The sequence below is a fragment of the Notolabrus celidotus genome, chromosome 18, assembly GCF_009762535.1.
Source record: "Notolabrus celidotus isolate fNotCel1 chromosome 18, fNotCel1.pri, whole genome shotgun sequence".
NCBI lineage: Eukaryota > Metazoa > Chordata > Actinopteri > Labriformes > Labridae > Notolabrus > Notolabrus celidotus.
In genome coordinates, this window is record NC_048289.1 from 14,110,297 (window position 1) to 14,130,553 (window position 20,257).

General features: G+C 41.0%; 1 protein-coding gene and 1 long non-coding RNA gene across 5 annotated transcripts in view; both read right to left on the reverse strand.

The window, feature by feature from the left end:
• Positions 1–1,678: 1,678 nt before the first annotated feature.
• Positions 1,679–2,104, reverse strand: LOC117830588. Its single transcript, XR_004634803.1, has 2 exons — positions 1,868–2,104; positions 1,679–1,739 (listed from the first exon to the last, which is right to left on the reverse strand). It is a non-coding gene; the product is annotated as an uncharacterized LOC117830588 (long non-coding RNA).
• Positions 2,105–3,784: 1,680 nt separating this feature from the next.
• ntn2 (netrin 2) overlaps positions 3,785–20,257 on the reverse strand; it is a 51,163-nt gene continuing 34,690 nt past the window's right edge. For all 4 annotated transcript variants that reach the window (XM_034708241.1, XM_034708242.1, XM_034708243.1 and 1 more), the window contains 4 exons: positions 15,093–15,242; positions 12,791–12,844; positions 7,982–8,056; positions 3,785–7,896 (listed from right to left, as the gene is read on the reverse strand). In XM_034708241.1, the coding sequence (XP_034564132.1) occupies positions 7,511–7,896; positions 7,982–8,056; positions 12,791–12,844; positions 15,093–15,242 (665 nt within the window). In that variant the 3' untranslated portion in view covers positions 3,785–7,510. The remainder of the gene's footprint in view (positions 7,897–7,981; positions 8,057–12,790; positions 12,845–15,092; positions 15,243–20,257) is intronic.

Genomic DNA, 20,257 nt, shown 5'->3' on the forward strand with positions numbered 1-20,257 from the left:
TCGACACATTTTTTGCGGTTTTCAGGGGGGGTTAGCACTTGGTGACCCACACACACTCACAGACTCTCATGAGTGTTCACAGATACATTCAGATATTCACACATGCATCCACTGTCTCTGAGGGGGGAGCAAGGTGGTGGAGAAAAGGAATGAAAGAGCAGAGAAAGTCATAGAGAGCTTTAGAATGGAAAGTCGTGAATGTGGCAAGAAATAAAAGAGGCACATTATGGAAAAGAGAAGATTTAGGAAACAGACCTTCACACACACACAGTGAGACCCCATGCTGGAAAACGCTGTTGTTGAGCTTTGAAGCACAGTGGTAATGAGGCTCCATTTAAAGCCAATGAAGCCACTTTGGCAGCTTATGAAAGCACGATTGGTGAGCCCCCCCTCATCTGCCGCTGGTTGGTGTGTTTGTGTGGATGTGTGTGTTTGAATGTCAGAAGGATAGAGAGGGGGGAGACTGGACAGTATTTGGCTGGATCTGCTTTGCTCTTTTCCAGCACTACAGCAGCAGATCTCTCCCAGACCAGTCACTCTCAAGAGCTCTGTTTTCTTTGCAAACACCTAAAGCTGTTTCCAAAACACATTTGAGGATTGATCATTTTTTACAGTTCAAGGAAATTGCCTGTCTGTTATTTCAATTATTTTAGATAATATTCATTACATTACTGCTTTAACTGACAATAAACAAAAAGGACCCAGTCAGTCTTTATTGAAGCAGGTTGCCAGGAAATGTACTCTCATGGAGGTGGAAAATGAAGAGAGCAGTTTTTGATGGTAGACCAAGCAAGCACTTTTCCTTTGTTCCGTCTATGAGAATATGGACCTGAGTATCCTGGTTATAAGCCTTTTCCCAGTCTTGATCATGTTTGAGAAATGCTGTTTACACACAAATCACTGCAATTATGAAATAGGAGGAAAATGAACCCACTGTGGATTATCGCTAGTTTAGCAATATTAAATGCCAGCATCACATTGCAGACATGGCATATCCATCTCATCTCCAACAATGGAAGAAGGGAGCGACAGCAAATATTGAACATGTCCTCCCCTCTGACTGCTGTCAGCCTGTCACTGTCACTGCACAGTTGTCCTGCGCAATGGGTCAGATACACGGTTGCACAACTTCTTTTTGTTCCAGAAGTAAAATGCTTTTGTTCCCGCCACTATGTTTGTTTTGCTTATATCTCACCTGCACAGATAAACACCATTTGTCAGAAACCAGTGTAAAGTGTAAACTTTCCAAAGCATCCTGTTTTCTTTCAGAGTTCTCCAGGTAGCAAAATCTGGTTTCACAAAACTGGTATAAGACCTTATCCCAGTTTCTAAAATGCAGATGTGATGTTTACATGCACAAACATGAAAATGTAAGACTTAAAATCCCAATCATCATACCCAAGTCCTTGTAAATGCATTCTTTATGTAGAGCAGATATTACTGAGAAATATTCTTCTGTCACAAGATTCATCACCCATTCACAAACATATTAGTACAGAAGAGGATTAGGGCCACTGAAAAAAAATAAAAATGAAGGGTATTTTTTTGTAATTATTATTCTGAGAAAAAAGTCAGAATTCTGAGATTAAAGTCTGAATTCTGAAAAGTCAGAATTCAGATTGGACAAAAAGTCAGAACTTAGTGTAGCTCTCGTCACGACAACACAGACACAGGTAAGTTCTTTGAAACGGGCGTTTAATGTTGGAGCAGTCTTGTGGAGCACCAAGACGCCGTGAGAACTGCAATCAGTATGAACAGAGTACAAATTATCACCACATTGTACATTATGCATCAGGATAAAGTAAAAACAAAACATTCTTGGTACAATCATTAGTAAAAGTACATTTAAATAACTAAAATAAAATACCTCGTTGGCCGCTTGTCGCAAGAAGAGGTTCTTGGGCCTTATGTGTGTCTCTTGCAGTTCCTTTGGCTCTTCATGTGCATGACTGCAAAGCATGGGAGTAAACGAGCATCTGCCTTGCATGCAGTCCGTCTCTAAACTCTGTCGTAGCGGAACCAAAAACCTGGAACTTTAGTTCCACTTAAAAACGTGATTGTTTATTGCATTTTAACCTTTTAACTCTTCTTATATTAACTTATATTTATCTATTTATTTATATATATTTATTACGAACATGAAATTATTTATGACTATACAAATATGGGACAAATTAAAGTAACAGCACTTACACTTAGAATTCTGACTTTTTCCATAGAATTCTGACTTTTTTCTCAGAATTCTGACTTTTTTCTCATATTATTAATAATAAAAAAAATGTTGACCTTAATTATTGTTTTTTTTTCAGTGGCCCTAATCCTCTATAAGCCCTATAAGCTTTGTCAAGTTGCATCACATATATTTTGTGTGTGAATTTGAAGTTATGACAGCGTGGTTGGCTGCGCTACAGCTGAGACACAACATATGAGCAACATTTTGATTCGGCAGTAATCAAAATGTTAATAATTTATTGAATGGACTAGTAATTCTGCTGCCGACTAAGGGTAATGTTTAATTGATTTATTGACTGAATGACCACCAGTAATAAGCAACAAAAATAACAATAGAGAAATGATCAGTCTTGTTGCTTTTGGTGTCGTTTTCATTTGTATGTAAAACAGTTTAATAACTGGCTAAAAACTCTCAAATGAGCTTTAAAAATGGAGGAAAACCAGCATTAAGTGTATATTTCCAATGGAAATGGTAGAAACCATATAATTCATCCTTTCATACATACAGATTGGGAAACGAATGCTTGTCTATCTTTCTTTTTTTAATTAGGTTTGCCAGTGCTTATCTCATAGGGAAACAAATAAATAGTTTGAGATTTTAAAGCTTGAGACCATCCAGTAGGGCAGGTGAACCATTCACCACTTGACTTCATCCTACATGTCATTCCTGTCACAATGTGAAAGAAAGAGAGACAGAGAGAGGAAATTCAAAAAGCAGAATGTTGTGAAGTAACAAATCCTTCTCGTGTGTCTGTCTTAGATTCCCATTTAGACTAAGCTAAGGGTCTATTCCCGTTGCAGAATCTCTCAGTGGACAATAAATCTGGATTTGTACCGTCCATTTGGTTGTTAGCCATTCATGCTGTTTTGGTTTAATGGGGACTGGACAGGAATAGCAAGCTGACGGGAGGCCAGGAATGGATGTGCTTCATGCAGATACATATGTCATGTGTGTATGTATATGTGTGTGTGTGTGTGTGTGTGTGTGTGTGTGTGTGTGTGTGTGTGTGCGTGTGTGTCAGTGCAGACAATCTAGGCAACCTCTCTTCTCAAAGCCTTGATGGCCATGCCTGGGGAGAGTGATGATAAATGGTTGCTTTCCTGTAATTTACCTTCAGGAGGATGGATGGAGCTGGCTGTTTGGTTAGAGGGTGGGGAGACGAGGAGAGAGGAGGCTGAAGGTGAGAGAAGGGGGGATGGGGGAAGAAGGAAAAAGAGAAAGAGAGTAAGGAGTTTCCTGGTTTGGACCTGACTTGGGAGTTGGGTTTCCTCAGAGGTAAGGTATATAGTTGAATGTGTGTGTGTGTGTCTCACTGTTTATTTACAGAGCTTTAGCTCTTGCTCTGTTCATAGAGGAGGGGAGCCGCTCTACCCTGGAACCTCTCCCCCTCCAAACCCCCGTCCAGCCCCTGTGAGTGGAAACACACTAGAGCAGTGCCCACTGTATGTATGCATACTTTCCAATAGAGATCACACGCATATCAATTTGATATTATTTCCGCTTCCCAGGCTCATGAGTGCAATGAAAGAGACAGAAGATCAACACAACACAGCTCATTAACTAATAATTTATTTTTTTATCATTTAGATTAAAAAGTCAGTGGTTCGTTGCCTCAGAGGAAAATGTACAAGGAAGAACTTTGATTTAACAGAAGTAAAGGGCTGGATTGAACTAAGGGAAGAATCCCTTTGTTCCCAAAGAAAGGTAGGTGGACTGTTTTTGAGTGAGTGATGAGTATCACTGGGACATAAAAACAGAAAGTGGTGGGTTTGTTGTGTCAGTTCGCCCAATAGGAAAAATCAGACGGCCGGGTCAGCCCATGTCACATTTTTTTTCTCCATTCTCCTCAAAGTCATTAGCAATGGGCGGTAGTTGTCTGGAAACAACATAAATCCAAAAAGGAATACATTCTGTGTAATATTTGAACCACATCTTCTGGTGGTAATCACAAAAGCATATGTTTCTGGTTTCTACATCCATATAACATCATCTGGTTTGTACATCCATACACGTGAGTCATCCAGGGCCAAGTGATGCATTACAAAAGACAACATGATTGGCAGAGGCAGTTCAGTACATATTTACAGCATAAAAAAACGTGTTGAGACATAACAAACAAGATGCAAAGATGGCACAGTGGATGTGAAACAGAAAAATGTGACTGATAACTCTTCATCGCAAACATTAAAGAAGAGTACGTAATAAAAGGCTGCCTTCAAATGAGAGCTCTCTCACCTCTCTGCACTTTCAGTTCATGAACATATCGCTTGTTTACTTGGGTAGGGTTAATTAGACACACACACACACACACACACACACACACACACACACACACACACACACACACACACACACACACACACACACACACACACACACACACACACACACACACACACACACACACACACACACACCTGTGAATGCTGTAAATGCTGCTAAAGGGGGGAGGAAACAAAGCAAAGCAGTTAATGCTTCAGTTCCACTGCCAAGCTGCTTGGCTAGTTAACGTAAAACAACAGGACGGCTCTCCCTATGAGGCTCGCTAAATAGCTTTCACAAGACTACACTTCCACCCCTGAAAACAACATCTGGCTCACTTCTTTATCTGTATTTCAACATTCAGGGTGGGCACGCAGGGAAAGACAAACAGAGTCGATAGAAAGAGAAGAAGAATTTTGTGCGATTCATGAAAAAGCCCAAATTCAAGGACACTGCAGTTACCCCAGGAGAGTGTTTGGTGCTTAAGAAGTCGAGCGCAAAAGAGGCCTTGGGGGCACGTAATTTGACCATCAATCATAATGTGGCACACCACACTTGAATTCCATGAAGAGGACACTTGTGCTACTGTAACACCACCTGTCTGACAGGCTGTACTATACAGCCTGTGCACAAATGATTAATTATTTGGTTCTGCATTTTTGTGAAATTCCAACAGTGGGAATCTTGCCCTATCAAAAAGTTTGCTGTTTTGTCGCACACCAAAAATCCTAATGGTGATAACTTGTTTTGGTTACATGTTTGTTTTTGGATTAGATGACTACAGTGTCAATATGAGACAGAAAAGTGAGCACATCAACAGTCTTTCAACGACAACTAACCCCGTTCATAGTTAATAGCATCAAATGTCATGGCGTCCACATTCTTTAGCTTGGTGACATTATTTCATAAACACAATCAGATCATACACCTGCATGAGTGTGTTCTTCACAGTTTGACATACATTCTCGGAAGACGTGAAAAAAAAAAACAAGTACAGTGCAGTACAGTACACCACTGAAGAGTTCTGGCAGCCTCGTCCTGTGCTGCCACTTATCTAAACACTGAATACACAACATGCAAAAGGGGTTAAAGAGGGAGCTTGGGGAGGGTGGTGGCTGACACTGAGAAAAGAGCAGAGGGGAGACATTTTTGGATGTATGACAAACCAAACATACCACCGCAGCCAAAGGAGCGTAACCACAAGCTAGCATGACATGGCTGTCGGCACACTCACTGCTACGCTGGCTTGATCCGCCCCTCAAAACTGAGTGTTTATCTTGTACTCTATTTAAATAAATTGTAATGTGCTTTACAAAATGAAATAACAGCAAAAGGCAGATAAAAAGCTTGAAAGCAACCAGATGGGTCTCTCTGTGGTTTCAGTCGGTCCTGACTTTCATAGTCTCTTAATTGAATTTAAAAACTGACTCTGCTTATTTGGCAAAGGATGACAGGGACTGTGAAAGGGAAGGCAAGTGGGGGGAAGATGACTTGGGAAGTTTTCCTTTGGATCTTGATGCTCATATTGGTTTAAGGTCTTAGTCTGCTCACTGTAACGTTTTGATGGCCCAGCAAAAAACCACAAACATGCAAACATAACAAAGCACATGAGGAATGTAATATGATCCTCTCATGTCATAATACAATCAGTGAGCACTAAAAACTTTCCAGCCTCATTCATTTTGTCAAAATATGCTTGAGAAAAACACAACTATTTTGTTTATCCGCCTTGGTTTTCTTTTTACTGCATTAAAAGGAACTTTCATTTCAATCTCTTATTTTGGCAAACAAAAGCCTGCCAGTCACTGGACACATCAGGAAAATGTTCAGACATTTAAATACAAAGACAAGACATCGGCCACACAGCAACATCTGAAAGGCCATTACCCAACGGAGCACATTATCCATGGAGCAAAACGTCTCCTTGGAAATATTGGTATTGTTCTGAAATTCCAGCCATTTGTCCACAACGCTTAATCTGTCTTCCACAAAAAGTGACAAGCAATGAGTCATGACGGTGATGCATGACTTTATAAACCACTGGTGAGAGGGACTGGTGGTGAAGAGGCACCATCCTGGAGGGCTGGAATGTGACTCATGCATGCTAACAGGGTTTGCCCTGCTAAAAATGAAACAATAAGATACATCTGAAATAAGGATATGGATGGATGAGACAAAACACAGCAACATGAAAAAATATTAACTGTAATATGAGGAGTGGAATCATATAATTGCAGATATATCAGTCTACATGAGCAGTTCATTCTGTGAGGGATGCCTGGTGGCAGCAGCAGTGGTGGTGAGACTGAGGTTTGCTGTGGAAAATGTCCCTCCAAAGGGAGCCCTTGGTTCCTCACAGGACAAGAGTTATAAAGTAACAGTCTGTAGAAGTTACTGCAGAGACCTGGAGCAAGTAGGCCCATTGTTATGGACATTTTAACAGATAATATTGAAAGGTTGTCTGGTGTTACAGACCCAAGCTGTGTTTGTTTCAGGAGTGAAACGTGATGAGGCCAAGCTGAGGATGTGCAGCTTGTTGAAATCAGTCAGTCTCTGAAGTGACAAATACTGCTGAATAAAATCCTCATAGAAGCTTGTGAGCACTGATATAGATACGTGTCAAACAGTGGCAGGAGACAGTCAGTCTTAAAAGGAGGAAATGGAGGCTGAGGTTCAGGGAGTAGTAGTTTGTGGACGAGTGGACATTTCCGCTGTCGTCGCTGAGGGAGGGAATGGCGTTTGCTTTTACACTTCATACCCTTTTTATGGTCCCTTTTTAAGGCAAACCAATTGGACAAAAACATAACAAAGACAATATTTGAAAAATAAAAAGTAAAATAATTATACAATATACACAAAAAGTGGTCCTTAAATCAGGTAGGGTACATGCAGTCTTTCTAATGTGCAGAGTTTCCATGATGGGGAGAAACAGTGGATTCAAGGAGGAATTCAAGGGAGGTTTTAAGGTAAGGGTTCATGATGGAGGGAGAGGTAGGGATGAACACTGCTTTCCCATCACGCTTTGCTGCACTTCCCCTTCTTCTCTTTGCGCTGGAACTTCCTCAAGCGTCTCGTCCAAACGTCCCTCCACTGGATCACCAGGCTGTTCTTATCAGCCATGAGGCCCACTCGCTCTGCTCCAGAGCTGGTCGCACCACCACCAGGCCCGACCCCGGGCCCTGCCCCCGGGCCCGTTCCGCCATCACTGCCGCCCATCACCAAGAATCTTTTGCTCATCTGGATTTTGGGACATTTGCAAGCAAGGTCTTTCATGTGCACCCACAGGATGTTGTCGCCTCTCTTCAGGGGCTCGCCGCGGCTCTTGTACACGGACACCAAATTGACTGAGAACTTGGCCCAGTCTCCTACAGTCTCCATGTCGAGCACATTCACTTGGACAGCTGAGGAAACATTCATAAAAATACATTGTCATCAATAATCCCCTCACATTTAAACATCATGTTTGATAGTTAAATAATCTTTTACCGTAATCCTTTTTGCAGTATTTCTTCATGTTAATCTTCAGATTGCCCTTCACTGGTTTACAATAAGTCTCACAGTCTGTAAAAAATGAAGCAAAAACAAAACATTCACTCATCTACTGCAGGCCGGGATTCCATGGAATTTCTTAAAAACACTTAACAATACCCATATCACACACAATTTGACATTTACACACTGAATTGTTGCCATAACATTGCCTTTGAAGGCTACTTACATCATTTCATGGAGTATTATGCAGTACTTTTGTATGTCATAAACTTCAACAGGAAAGTTGAAGTGAAAAACCACTCACAAAAAACTCAAAACTTGCTCTGTATTATTTAATATGGACATGTTCTTGTTATTTTATTTGTACTTGGTTTGTAATCTTTTGGCATGTAAGCTTATTCATAACTGCCCTCACACCTGTTTATATCCTCTAATAAAACCAAACGCTACGAGGGAAACCACAGAAGTGTACGTGCCAAAATAAGACTCCTGACAAATCACACAACAGAATCCAGCAACAGCCGGTGCTAGAAGGCAAATGAAATATACCAGAGTAGTAAAAGTGTTCAGTTTGACATGTTTTCTGGGATCTTGAGGAAAGACAGAGCATGCTGGAAGCGGGTCATGGTTGGATGTATGTGAATAGACCTTGGCTGCCAGCGTGAAAACTGGGACCACACATTGGATGGATGACCTCTACTGACCACACATAGGTGGAGCCACCAGTGATGAGGTGTTACAATTAGAACTGTGACAGTTAAAATGGACTTCTTGGCTGAATGACCCATCTCTCAGAGTTCCCTTTTGGCTAACTTGAAAAATCAGCCTTGGGTCTTCATAGGTTTCATTTATCTAACAGTTTCTCAGCTTAGCCCTTTCTTGAAAACACAAAGGACAAAAACACAGAAAAACTTCAGCTGACTTAAAATGTATAATCTAGGACTTGAAACGACTTCTCCAGCTCTTCATTCTTAAACATGATTAAAAATCAACTATAACAATAGTTGGGGAATTATTTTTTCAGATAAGTGTGCAACACTTCCTATAAGGGTCAGATAGTTTGACATAAAGTTCAACAGAGCACAAGCATGTACTTCTTCCCCATGATTTGTTACTCCCAGTGCTGACATATATATTTTTCTCATTTCCACATTAAAAGTGTTACTGTGATCATGATACACTTTTTTCCATGAGCTGAGAGCAGAAATAACTGGGAACCTAGAAGGCAGGCAAAACATAAAACTCTTAAAATGAAAATCTTCCCTTTAAAATATAACTAAACCCCCCCCCCCTGAAAACGTATTTACATTGGAATTTAGTAGTGCTGTTAATCAATGTAGGTCTTGATCCAAGCTGTTGAACATTAAGTATTAAAATTCCTCAAACTGTGTTGAAAATGTGTGTAGCCAATGCCATCTGCAGGTTGAAACCCAATTACTGCAATGGAGTTTTTCTAACGGCTGGCCAAGTAAGTGGTGACTTATTTGGGACGTGCGTTTGCCATCGGAGTCTATAAAAACACTTCACTCGGCTCAGTAAACTGGGAGGGACCAGGAGAGCCTCACAGCCTGATATTGACTGTGACTTTAGTACATAGTACACATATTGTATCCATAAGCCCTGTAGACCCCATTGACCCCCATGCCAAAACTCTCAATTTTAGGGCTGAAATAAACATGATTACAGTCTGGTATAAAAACCAAAAGCTGGAACGCTGGTGGCCTAGCGGTCTAAGCGCCCCACGTATCGAGGCTACAGTCCTCATCGCAGAGGTCGCCAGTTCAACTCCCGACTGGTCAACCATTTGCTGCATGTCTTCCCCCACTCCCTACTCCCCACGTTTCCTGTCTCTCTTCATCTGTCCCATACAATAAAGGCGAAAAAGCCCAAAAATATAATAAAAAAAAAAAAAAAAAACTAAAAACAGTTAGGGTCTGAATAGCCAATTTCTCTATTTATACACATTATACCACAAGTGATTGTTTTTATGACTTATTATTTCTGAAGATATGAAGTTTAAAAGTTTTGCAAACTAAGGCACTATTGGAGTTGAGACTAAACTGATTCGCAAGCACAGGAGGGTTAGGAGGCTAAAAGCCCACCTCAACTCTGTCATTGCCTCTAAGTCAATTGAAAGTTAGGTAGAGTCAGCATTTCCAATATGGTGACTGCCAACTCTTGGGAACACTCTTCTCATGCAAATATGTAAAGCTAACTTACTTTGTTGGGCTTCAAAACTTTGCTTCAGAAACCAATGGGTGACATCACTGAGGCTACATCCATGTTCTAAATACTCTATGGTTTCATGCTAAAAATGTTACATTTGATGCATTGCAGTTAGTTTCTAAATATTGTTCATGGTTACCAATGCTACTGGAGCTGACAAAAAAGATTGTCAATCATGAGCAAGACTCTACTTTATTGTGGATTTCACCAAGCATGAAATTTTGGACCTACTTGTTTCAATTTCAAAAATATGAGACGGATATAAGGTTGAGGTAAAAAGAAAAGTAATAGACTAAGATGCAGAGAATGCCAAGAAGGTCATTTCCAAACGTGCCTTTGGTTGGTTTTCGTGAGGGGACATGAAAAACTGGCCATGCTTGGAATGTCAGGGCATGAAACTGAAAAACCACATGGCACTCACTGAACTGGTATCTGCCGTAAAGTCTCTCATTGCTTTCAAAAGAAAAATCATTCATTCAAGTTTCTTCCAAAAGAAAACCAAATAAATTGCTGGACATGAAACGCCCTAAGCAGAAAAATATATATGTGAGAGAAAGAAATTCTGCTTGAGAGTTTGGGTGCTGTTGCATTAATTTTTTTGAGGAAGGAAGGATGGAGAAATAGAAGGAGGGAAAGAGGAGAGAGAAACAGGGGACTAAGAAGCCCATAAAAATGTCCAGGAGGCTTGGCTGTATATCAGAGCGCTGGAGATTTTATTAGCCAGAGAGTGGAGAGAAGAGGAAAGAAAGGGGGAGACAAAGAGAGGGAGCAGATGGCAGCTTCCAACAATCTGGGTGACTTTAAAAGGAAAACTATGAGTGGAGGTGTAGATGTTGACAGATGAGGAGGTGTATGCGTGGATTGATTTCTGTGTATGTGTGTGAATTGCACATTATTGAAAGACTGTCAATAGATGATGTTAGAGCTCATAACTTGCTTCAAATCTTGAATTATAAGTGAGCGTGTGGTTTCATGTGCAGATCATTATCATGTAAGCAAGCATGCAACTGTGACAGGCATGCATTTGTAAGAGATGTGCATGGATTTCATTACTGCCACTGTGTGCTTGTGTGTGGTATACAGTGGCTGGCCTGAAGGTATCAGCAGGGAAATTCTGGCGAGGAGACAGCGTTTGTGAGTGTTTCCCATGAAGAGTCACTTACTGCTGGCTGTTCACCTGAAAAAGCTCTTGGTCAATCGCCCACTGACCCAGAAGACCAGCCCACTGAAAACTCTCACAATTGGCTGTGGGGCTCTGGATGCCCTCGTTCACTTGAGCCCCTCTCACTGTGCCATGACAAGGACAAATTGCATCCAACGCCCCTTACACAAAAACATTATTTAGGGGCTTTGGCGATTCCTGTTCTATGGTAGCTTAGGAAGGAGAAAGATGGGGGAAATGCTCTCGGGCCTGAGGTGAATTGGCGATCAACAACCCTTGTGTTCTAGGACCCTGTAACATTTTCCCATGGAGATAGGAAACACCAGGAAAGGCTGGCAAGTGCATTTTTGTTTACTGTTGTTTGAAAGACGGAGAGGCTGAAGTAATGAGGAAATGGAGTGAGAGAAGTTGCAGATGGAAAAGTTTAGATATTTATGCCCATTTTGGATTAAGATATTAGTCGCACCCTTGGGTCTGTGCAAGAAATAAGAAGTGGCAGCTAGCAGTCAGTTAGCTTGAATTATTGGCTAATCTAGCACTCTCAAAAAATAGATATAGATAGATATAGCAATATCAATGTATATTGCCTCTTGTTTCCATGTACGTCTGCAATGTGACCAAGTTTGACCTTCAGCTTCTGTATAACCCTGTGAAGTGAGTCAGTTGAGCCAATCAAGACATTCTTCACCAACACCTCATTTCCTCAAACTCTCTTTAACCTTTGAAATTTAAGATGTCCATAAGTCAAAGGTATAATTTGCTTTGAGCTTTCTGACAAATTTGACATTTGTAGAAGATAAATTGTATAAAAATAGTAAAACTATATGCTTTGAATAGCCCAGCAAAGTGGGGGGCGACGATCTACAGCCTCAGTGATGATATATGTCATAAACCTACCAATGAATCAACATTTCCAAATCAACACCACTATTTAAATCAAAAAGCCGCAGAATGAAAAATAAGGGCAGGGTAATTGACTGGAGCCTATATTGGCTGGTTAAAGGGAGAGAATGAACAAATTTCCCCCTAGTCACTTGCCAACACTCTTTTCACGCCTCAAAACTCTCCCTTCCACTATATCTCCCAGCTAAACTTCAACTAATCACCTCAACTGTCTATCTACTGGCCTTGACTTTTAGCTGCAGCCACACTTTGAGCGCAGCGAGGGCTACACTAACTTGAGGTTAGCGGCTGTGGATCCTTTGCCAAGGACACAGGATTTTAAGACAATGGAACATTCTGCAGGTCCCAGTGAGCTTGTTCACTGTGCAGAACTTCAAAAGAGAGGGACCCACCCTTTATTAATATTTATTCCACACCTCAAAAGTCTTGTCCAGAAAAATGAAAAATATTGTTTTTGTTCCTCTTGTAAAGCCGTGTTGCTCATGGGTGATGTGCAGAAAGCGTTTACTAACCTGCTGGTTCCTCTGTGCTGCTCACCACAGCTGTAGGGTTGACCACAGGGATTTCTGAAAAACACAAGAATTACAAAGTTATTTCACTGGTTGATTCACCTATAGATATGATGTAACTAATCAGCTGTGTGCCTGTAAGAGTGCATGTGGTCAAAGACAGAATTTTTAAGAGAGTGGGTATGGGAAGGTTTTATGACTATAGCAATAGGGTACTATAAAAAGGTTCAAGCTAAGTGTTAAGAAGAAAAGTGTATTTTCTCACTAAGCTCAGTGAGAGGAAATACCAGGCTTGTCATACAGTAGGTTTGGATTGTGACGTATGTCAATAATGCACGTTAAAACACATGGGGCATGGCAGGCAGATATGCTAGATGAACACTGACAGACTGACAGCAAAGCTTATTGGTGGTTAGATGGAAGACAGGCTCATATAAACCATGCATTCCTGAGACTAATGTGGTGGTTTCACCGTCATTTCTAGGAAAGTCTTTGAGAGATTGTAAGACAAACCGTCTACGATCAGAGGACCACATTCAAGTTTTTGGTCAAACTCAGTTAATTTACCACAAATTCAAAAAGTAGTCCAATGTGACGAGGTCAATTCTTTCAAAGTGGGCACATTTGATACATCTGATACAGAAGTAGACTTTTTGAGGCACACTGACTCAAATGTAAAGGTGGCTGCATTAGATTAGTGTTGTCCTCCCCTAACAGATGCTGGGTTAACACTGCTGTGTAATCTCCATACAGGCATGCATAGACAGATGGACAGATGGCAAAGGGGCAATTTTGGTTGGATCATCTTGAGACAGATGCAGCCCTCCCTCACTGTGCCCGCTGGCTACTCTAAAAAGTACCTCATGGAATTCCTCCAGGACATCCCTTCTAATCGTATGCAACTTTCCAATACAAATGCTAATGCTAACCACAGGCCCTCTGCTTTAACCGCAAAGAGAGTTACTGGAATGCCAGCTTAGCATCCACCCAGAGGATCTGCTTTTGATTGGATTTGGAGGTTGAGGGTTTGAATCAAGTGAGTGGGAGTGTGTTGGCGGGAGGTAGGGATGGAGTTGTTGGAAAGCTTTTTTTAAGGCAGTTGTCTCTGAAATTATGGACACCCCGCCAACAAAAACAAACAAGCGCATTAAGCTTTTTGAAGGCAGATACAGCTGCTAGGAGCCACTTTAGGTTTGTGTGCCCTCACTGCCACATCTTGTGAAGCCAGACAGATGATGAAAGGATCATTCAGATGAGGGTTGCTGCCGTCATACTAATTGGCTGCTTAATGGGCTTGTCTTCTGTCATGGAGTCCAAGAGCCCCAAAAGGAGGTTCAGAGACCACGAAGAGGCCATATTGACACACAGTTTTCATTAGCACTACTCGAAAAGGTTCCAAATGTGTGCGTGTATTGAAATGCATATTCACAACCTGTCTTGTTCTCACTGGATGGTTCAGTGGCACTCATGACCACAGTTGTTTTCTCCTTCTCACCCATCCACCATCTGCTCTGGGAGCCGCATGTGAGAGGAACAACATGGCAGCATGTGGCACAGCTCGGTACGGCACTGCGCGGCACGGTCTGCTTTGGTAGAGGTTGTCTTGTGAATGTGTGCAAGTTCTGCCAGCGCTGCCTGGCACACAAAGTGGTGGAAAGTAGCCTTCCATTCCACATGCCTGCATGTGCTTGGCCCACTAGTAAGTCTTATAATCCACTCATACAAATGAACACTTGTCGTTGAAAATTAAAAACCTGATGTGGAAGGACAAGCAACAACACCAACTACAAAACACACACATTTTACACCAATGGTGGATTGGACAACAATATGCAGGTTCACCTTTTTTGAGCTCTAGAATGAGTAGCAGTTCAGTAGTTATCACAATACAGTTTAGACTGATGTTACAATGGCCCACATCCTGTCCTGTCCCCATAAAATTACCATGATATTTTCAGTGTACATGCAAACCTGCGTGTACAGGAACACATACTGTGTGCATGAAGTAAAATGATCAGGATGGGTGTGCTTGTCAAAGCCCCCAAATAATCAAAGGCTACAGTGAAATGTGCTTTCAATTATGAACTGAATTCCCATAGCTATAGTGCAGATCAAAAGTATCATCCATGTAAAAAGTATTTTGTTCAAAACGGTACTCCCCTATGTAAGAACTTGAGTGTTTTGCAGTTTTGTGCATTGACTCACTGTCACATGTTTGTAGTTGTCAAGCTGGAGACAGCTTATTTTTTTCAGTGGAATATCAATTGATAGTAGTTGTGTTAGCATGTCCCTGTGAGTCACTTACTGATGCATGGGGCCACGGGTGAGCGGCTCTGCTGGTAGCCCTTGGCGCAGCGGTTGCAGGTGATGCCGGTGACACCGTCTTTGCAGGGGCACTGGCCTGTGGTCTGGTTACAGGTCTTGCCGGCAGCGCCAACAGGGTGGCAATCACAGGCTGGTGTGGGCGTCAGGAACAGGTGTAGGTAGGGGTGTGACAAAAGGAAGAAGAAAAAGAAAGATATGGTTATCTTAATTTCACATGCTGCCAGAATTGCACTCAGGACACTGGCCCATACTCATGATATGCCAGTCTCTGCAGGGTATGGGGCTAAACGTATTAACGGTTGGAAAAATATATAAACTAGGACTAAATATTAGTTTTCCTCTCTGCTCCTGTATTTTGAAACACTGAATGAGAAATTTTGTTTTTTCATGTGGTTGTTGAGAAGACTGATTTTGCCGTTGAGAGATAATTTATGATGCAAAATAGATAACATCAGGTGGCAATGAAAGTGACAGGCAGAGAAAGAAGAAGGGGTGTTGCATGTGAGGCATCATTGTTAGAGGATCTAGTTTAGCAACTTCAGTCCTCATCTTTGCTTGCTTCCACTCTCCTAAACGGTGACACATGCCCTGCTGTTTCTTCACTTCCCGAAAGCTCTGCCGGTGCCCAGCAAATGCCAACAGAAACAAGTAATCCTCCAGTCACCTCACTTTGGTAAATCTTTTATGTATTTTTCTGGTTATAGCATTTTATTTAAGCCGTCTTAAGAAACATTAGGCTTTTTTTTGTTTTTTGTTTAAAGAGCTGTTAAATACAAGAGCTGGCGTGTTGGTGCAAAGCCTTTCGAGAGAGTTTTACTAGATGTTAGAGAGGATGACAGCGAGAGAGTGAAGCAACATATCAGACAGAGAGAAATGAAGGAGAAGAGTGGAGAGAAAAGGGAGGAGAGTGAGACACAATGCTTTGGTATAGACCAAACAGAGCCTCCGCTGTGCTCAACAGCATAAACAAAAGTCAATCTAACCAAACCGCGGCTTCTCTGACTCCACTAAAAAGGAAAAGACATTTGTTCTTTAAGTAATAAACACATACTCAACATTTAACAGCACCCCAGCCAAACAAACAACTAAGTGACGGATGAAAATAAATGTTAGTCTTTTGTTTTTTCCTGTGCAGTGTTATTGATTGGTTCCACTTTAAATTTTGCATTTGCTGTCCAGATTAAAACAAGTTACAGGACAGAAAAAGATCTTTCTAGTTGCATGTTACCAAAAGTACTTGACAAAGCAATACAAGCTTGTGTACAAACTGCTTTTTCTTTTCTGTGGAAAAAAGGAAAGGCAAGAGCAAAATTTTAATAAACTCATAGTGACTTGACTGCAACAGAATAGCTGTAATTGTCAAAGATTATCATGAAAAGACAAGAAAGGCCAGATTTACACTTTGGGGAAAAACCCTGTAACCCAACAGTTTGTTGAAGGGCTTGCCAGTGAAAGGCAGCTGCGAACATGCCACGGTTCCTTCCAGCCACTTGACGGAACTGTGAATGTGTTTATTTGCACCGGACATTTTTTAGCTCTTACAACAGAGGGGAGCCTGAGGACCATACCACCTGTTGACTGGGCAAACGGAGGCTTTAAGCGGCTGAAACTGACCCAAGAGTGATCGTGTGTGTCTGGCGGCGGGGTGGAAAGGGGATTAACCACAGCTCAGATCTTCAGAAACACGTTTGCCTTTTCCGGTAAGGCCAACCAGTCCACAGGTGTCAAAGTGGCTGCGCTCTGTTTGAAGCTGAGACGTAAATCTGATGCTTCAGCGTCCGTGCAAAATCCCTACCATTTGAGTCACGCAAACCCAACCAGGAAACTTAAGCTCTGGGGACACTTTGTAAAAGTTTCTGACAAACCTAAATCAAAACACATCTGGAAGGGTAAGAAGCTGGACTTGGATGACGAGGGTCAGTTTTAAAAGTGGTCTCTGGATTTTCTGCTGCTCTAACCATTAGGTTTATATCCACACTTTTATGACTGCCAGAGCAAGATCTCCCCACAGTTACTCAGACTACATCTCCAGTGGATCATTGAAGAATTTCTGGTCATCTTGGAGTTGATGACCTTAAATAATACTAATCAGTAGGGTGGCCAACAGGACTTACTAATCTCTGTTAGGGGAAATGTGCTGTAACTTCAGAAACAACATCAATTCAAGAACATGTGCAAAGGTCCTAAACAAATTCAAAGACCGAAACATGCTGCTATTGATAAAATGCGCTGCAACAAGTTAAAACAACTGCAGGAACATCAAACCAGCTGCAAATTCACAAACAATGACAAAACACATGCAAAACAAAAATGCTGCAAATTGAGACATTACATCGGAAGCGCTTCAGGCCTCAAGGGGCACCATTTGAGTTATAGAGACATGAACTGTTTTTCCCAGTTCAACTTTATTAAACTTGAAGAGATTTTTTGTTAAAGAAAAGACAGTGTGTAATGACAGGGAGTAATGTTAAAGTTACAGTAACTGCAGCTGGCAGTCAGCTAATAGATACTAATAGTATCTTAAGCAGCGTGGCTAACGTAAGAGTCCTCGCTAATTTAAACCACACTTAAAAGGGGATAACTCTTGTATAGCTGTCAATTAGAAATAAATTAAAAGTTGTTATGGTTTTTGTATAATGTTATAAAGTTCTGTTTTTGCACAGTAGTCAGTGAGGCCTAGCCTTGACAGACACTCTGCTCCTACAATGTCTTATTGTTATGTGATCTGATCATGAGTTGACTGCTTTGTTCTCCACAACCTCTCCCCCATCAATAAGAAAATGTTGTAAAAGGTTTCACTGAGCACCACTAGAGGGCTAGAGCACCTCAGTTGTCATGTCTTGATTTGCAGCATTTTTCCCTGTTTGTGCAAATCTGGAATTGTATCATTTATGTATCTGCAGCACATTTAGCTGTTTATGTGATTGTTTTGTCCTTTCAACCATGAGGTTTTTTTTTATTCTTTTAATTTGCATGTGTTCGATTGTTTCCATATTTGTTTTTGGCTTTCGCATGTGTTTATGTGTTTGCATGGTTTCTGAATTTGGAGCACCTTTCTCCTAATGAAGATCATTTGGGCCATTGTAAATCGCTTGGCTTTGGATGAGTCCAGTCAGATGACTTTATTTACACACAGTTTTGGGAAATCTTTTATCATCTGCACAGATAAACCTTTTCAACTTTGAGAAGATGACAACTGAAAAAGAAGAAGGTCGTTATTAAAATGCAGTAACTCTGAGCTGATTTAAGGTTTATTTCTATTCCTGCCTGTAGTGGGATGGTTCACTCTGTTACTTGAGCTGTACGATACACGTCTGGAGTCGGTCCGTGATGCCTGCAGAGACATGTGGCCGCTTTTTCCCAGCTGATCATTAAATAGCACAAGCTATCGTCTCAGTTCAGTCAATTAGAACAAGATGTTTTTAGTTATGATTAGTCATGTTAGATGTTCTCTGTTTTCATGGCTATCAAAGACAGAGTTGTTCTTGTTGTTCAGTAAACAACCAGCAACTGTCAGATCCGAAAGGTCTAAAAGCTGCATGATGGTTACAGTGGTGGTGGTGGTGTTGATCTCCACCCCCAGCCTTCCTCCTTAAACTGCTTTTCTGAAGTTTTATGTGCAGGGGCTCGGGCCGGTTAAGAAGCAGTAAAAACGTCCTCAGAGGTTGATGACTTTTCAAGCCTTAGCGCCTTCAGACTTGACAGGCACTCTGTTGGGATTTGTAGTCCTATGACAGGCATTTGCCAACTTCCACTAATTTGTGTTGTTTACAGCATGTGTGAGTACACATGATCTAAAGTACTTATGAGGACTGTTTTATGAAGTTATTTGCAGTTGACACAGTTGGAGGGAGTATTGTATTTTGTAACCTTGGTGAGAAAAATATTTTTGACATTCCTTTAAAATTTGCTGTTGAACCCATTAGTGACTTCATGGTATTTGTCCTTTGTGTGCCCTTTAAGTTAAGCTTAGATTGAAATAGGAAAAAAGGAAAGGTTTGGCTTAGGAATTTCTTAGGTTTAATTCAACTTATTCTGTGCTTGAGATATACTATAAGGTTGGGCTGTTAAACACAACACAATGTTTTGTTTGGGATACTTCAATTGAAAATGTTGGCAATTTTCAATCGAGTCAGGAACAAAGTATGAATGATAGTGTCTGCCTTTGATTAGAGGATGTTTAAGCTTCATTGAAGAAAGTAAAATGTCACCCATAAATTTCAGCTTCAGAATTACCTGTTGGTTAAACCACTTTTTTTTATTGCAGGCCTGAAATGCCAGTAACATGTTGTGTCCAGCTCTACAATGTCACAGTGCTCTACCACCCAGATGTAAAAAAGCACATATGGTAGCACATATAATGGCACGGTGTGACAGTATTTTGATGTAGAAAGTTGGGGTGAAGTTGAACGCGGGCTGTGTCAGGTTAAACTGAAATGTAACAACTTGGCCAGAGCAATTCATAACCAACAGGCTTGTGGAAGAAGGCTTGTTGTGGTGCTAGCTCTGCTAATGGTAGTCACACTTTGCAAGCACACTGTATACCCACTAAAGAAACTGTGCTCAATGTTGATTGCTTTCTGAGTGTTTTCTCATCAACACAGTCATAATTTGAATTTGCGTTTAACCCTCCTGTTATGTCACGGGTCAACCCTTTTACCCTTGCCTTCCAAACCAGCTAAATGCAGCATAAAAATCTGGGCAACATGAGACAGAAGAGGTGTTGTGTTAATTTATCAACATCACTTCATAATTTTTTTTTTTTAATAATAATCTATGTTATGTTAAACTATTGTATTTATATTTAGGGCTTTCCACTGTACATTAAAAAAAAGTTGTAATATTAATTTCAATATGAAACGAGTGAGTTATCCTCATAAAGAACACCAATGGACCAAATCTTGATTTAAATGGTTAAAAATTGAGTTAAAAATTCGATTTTTAAAAAATGTGTATTGGGATTTTTGGGGGTTCTGACACTTTAGGATAATTGAATATGCCCCAGGTCAAATTGACCCAGGAACACCATTGCTGTTTCAGAGAAACGAACATAACAGGAGGGTTAAAGAACATCCCTACTTTGTTTACCAAACTAGCTTCAATGCAATATCATAGATTAGGGTACATTTTACAGTGTTCAGGGTC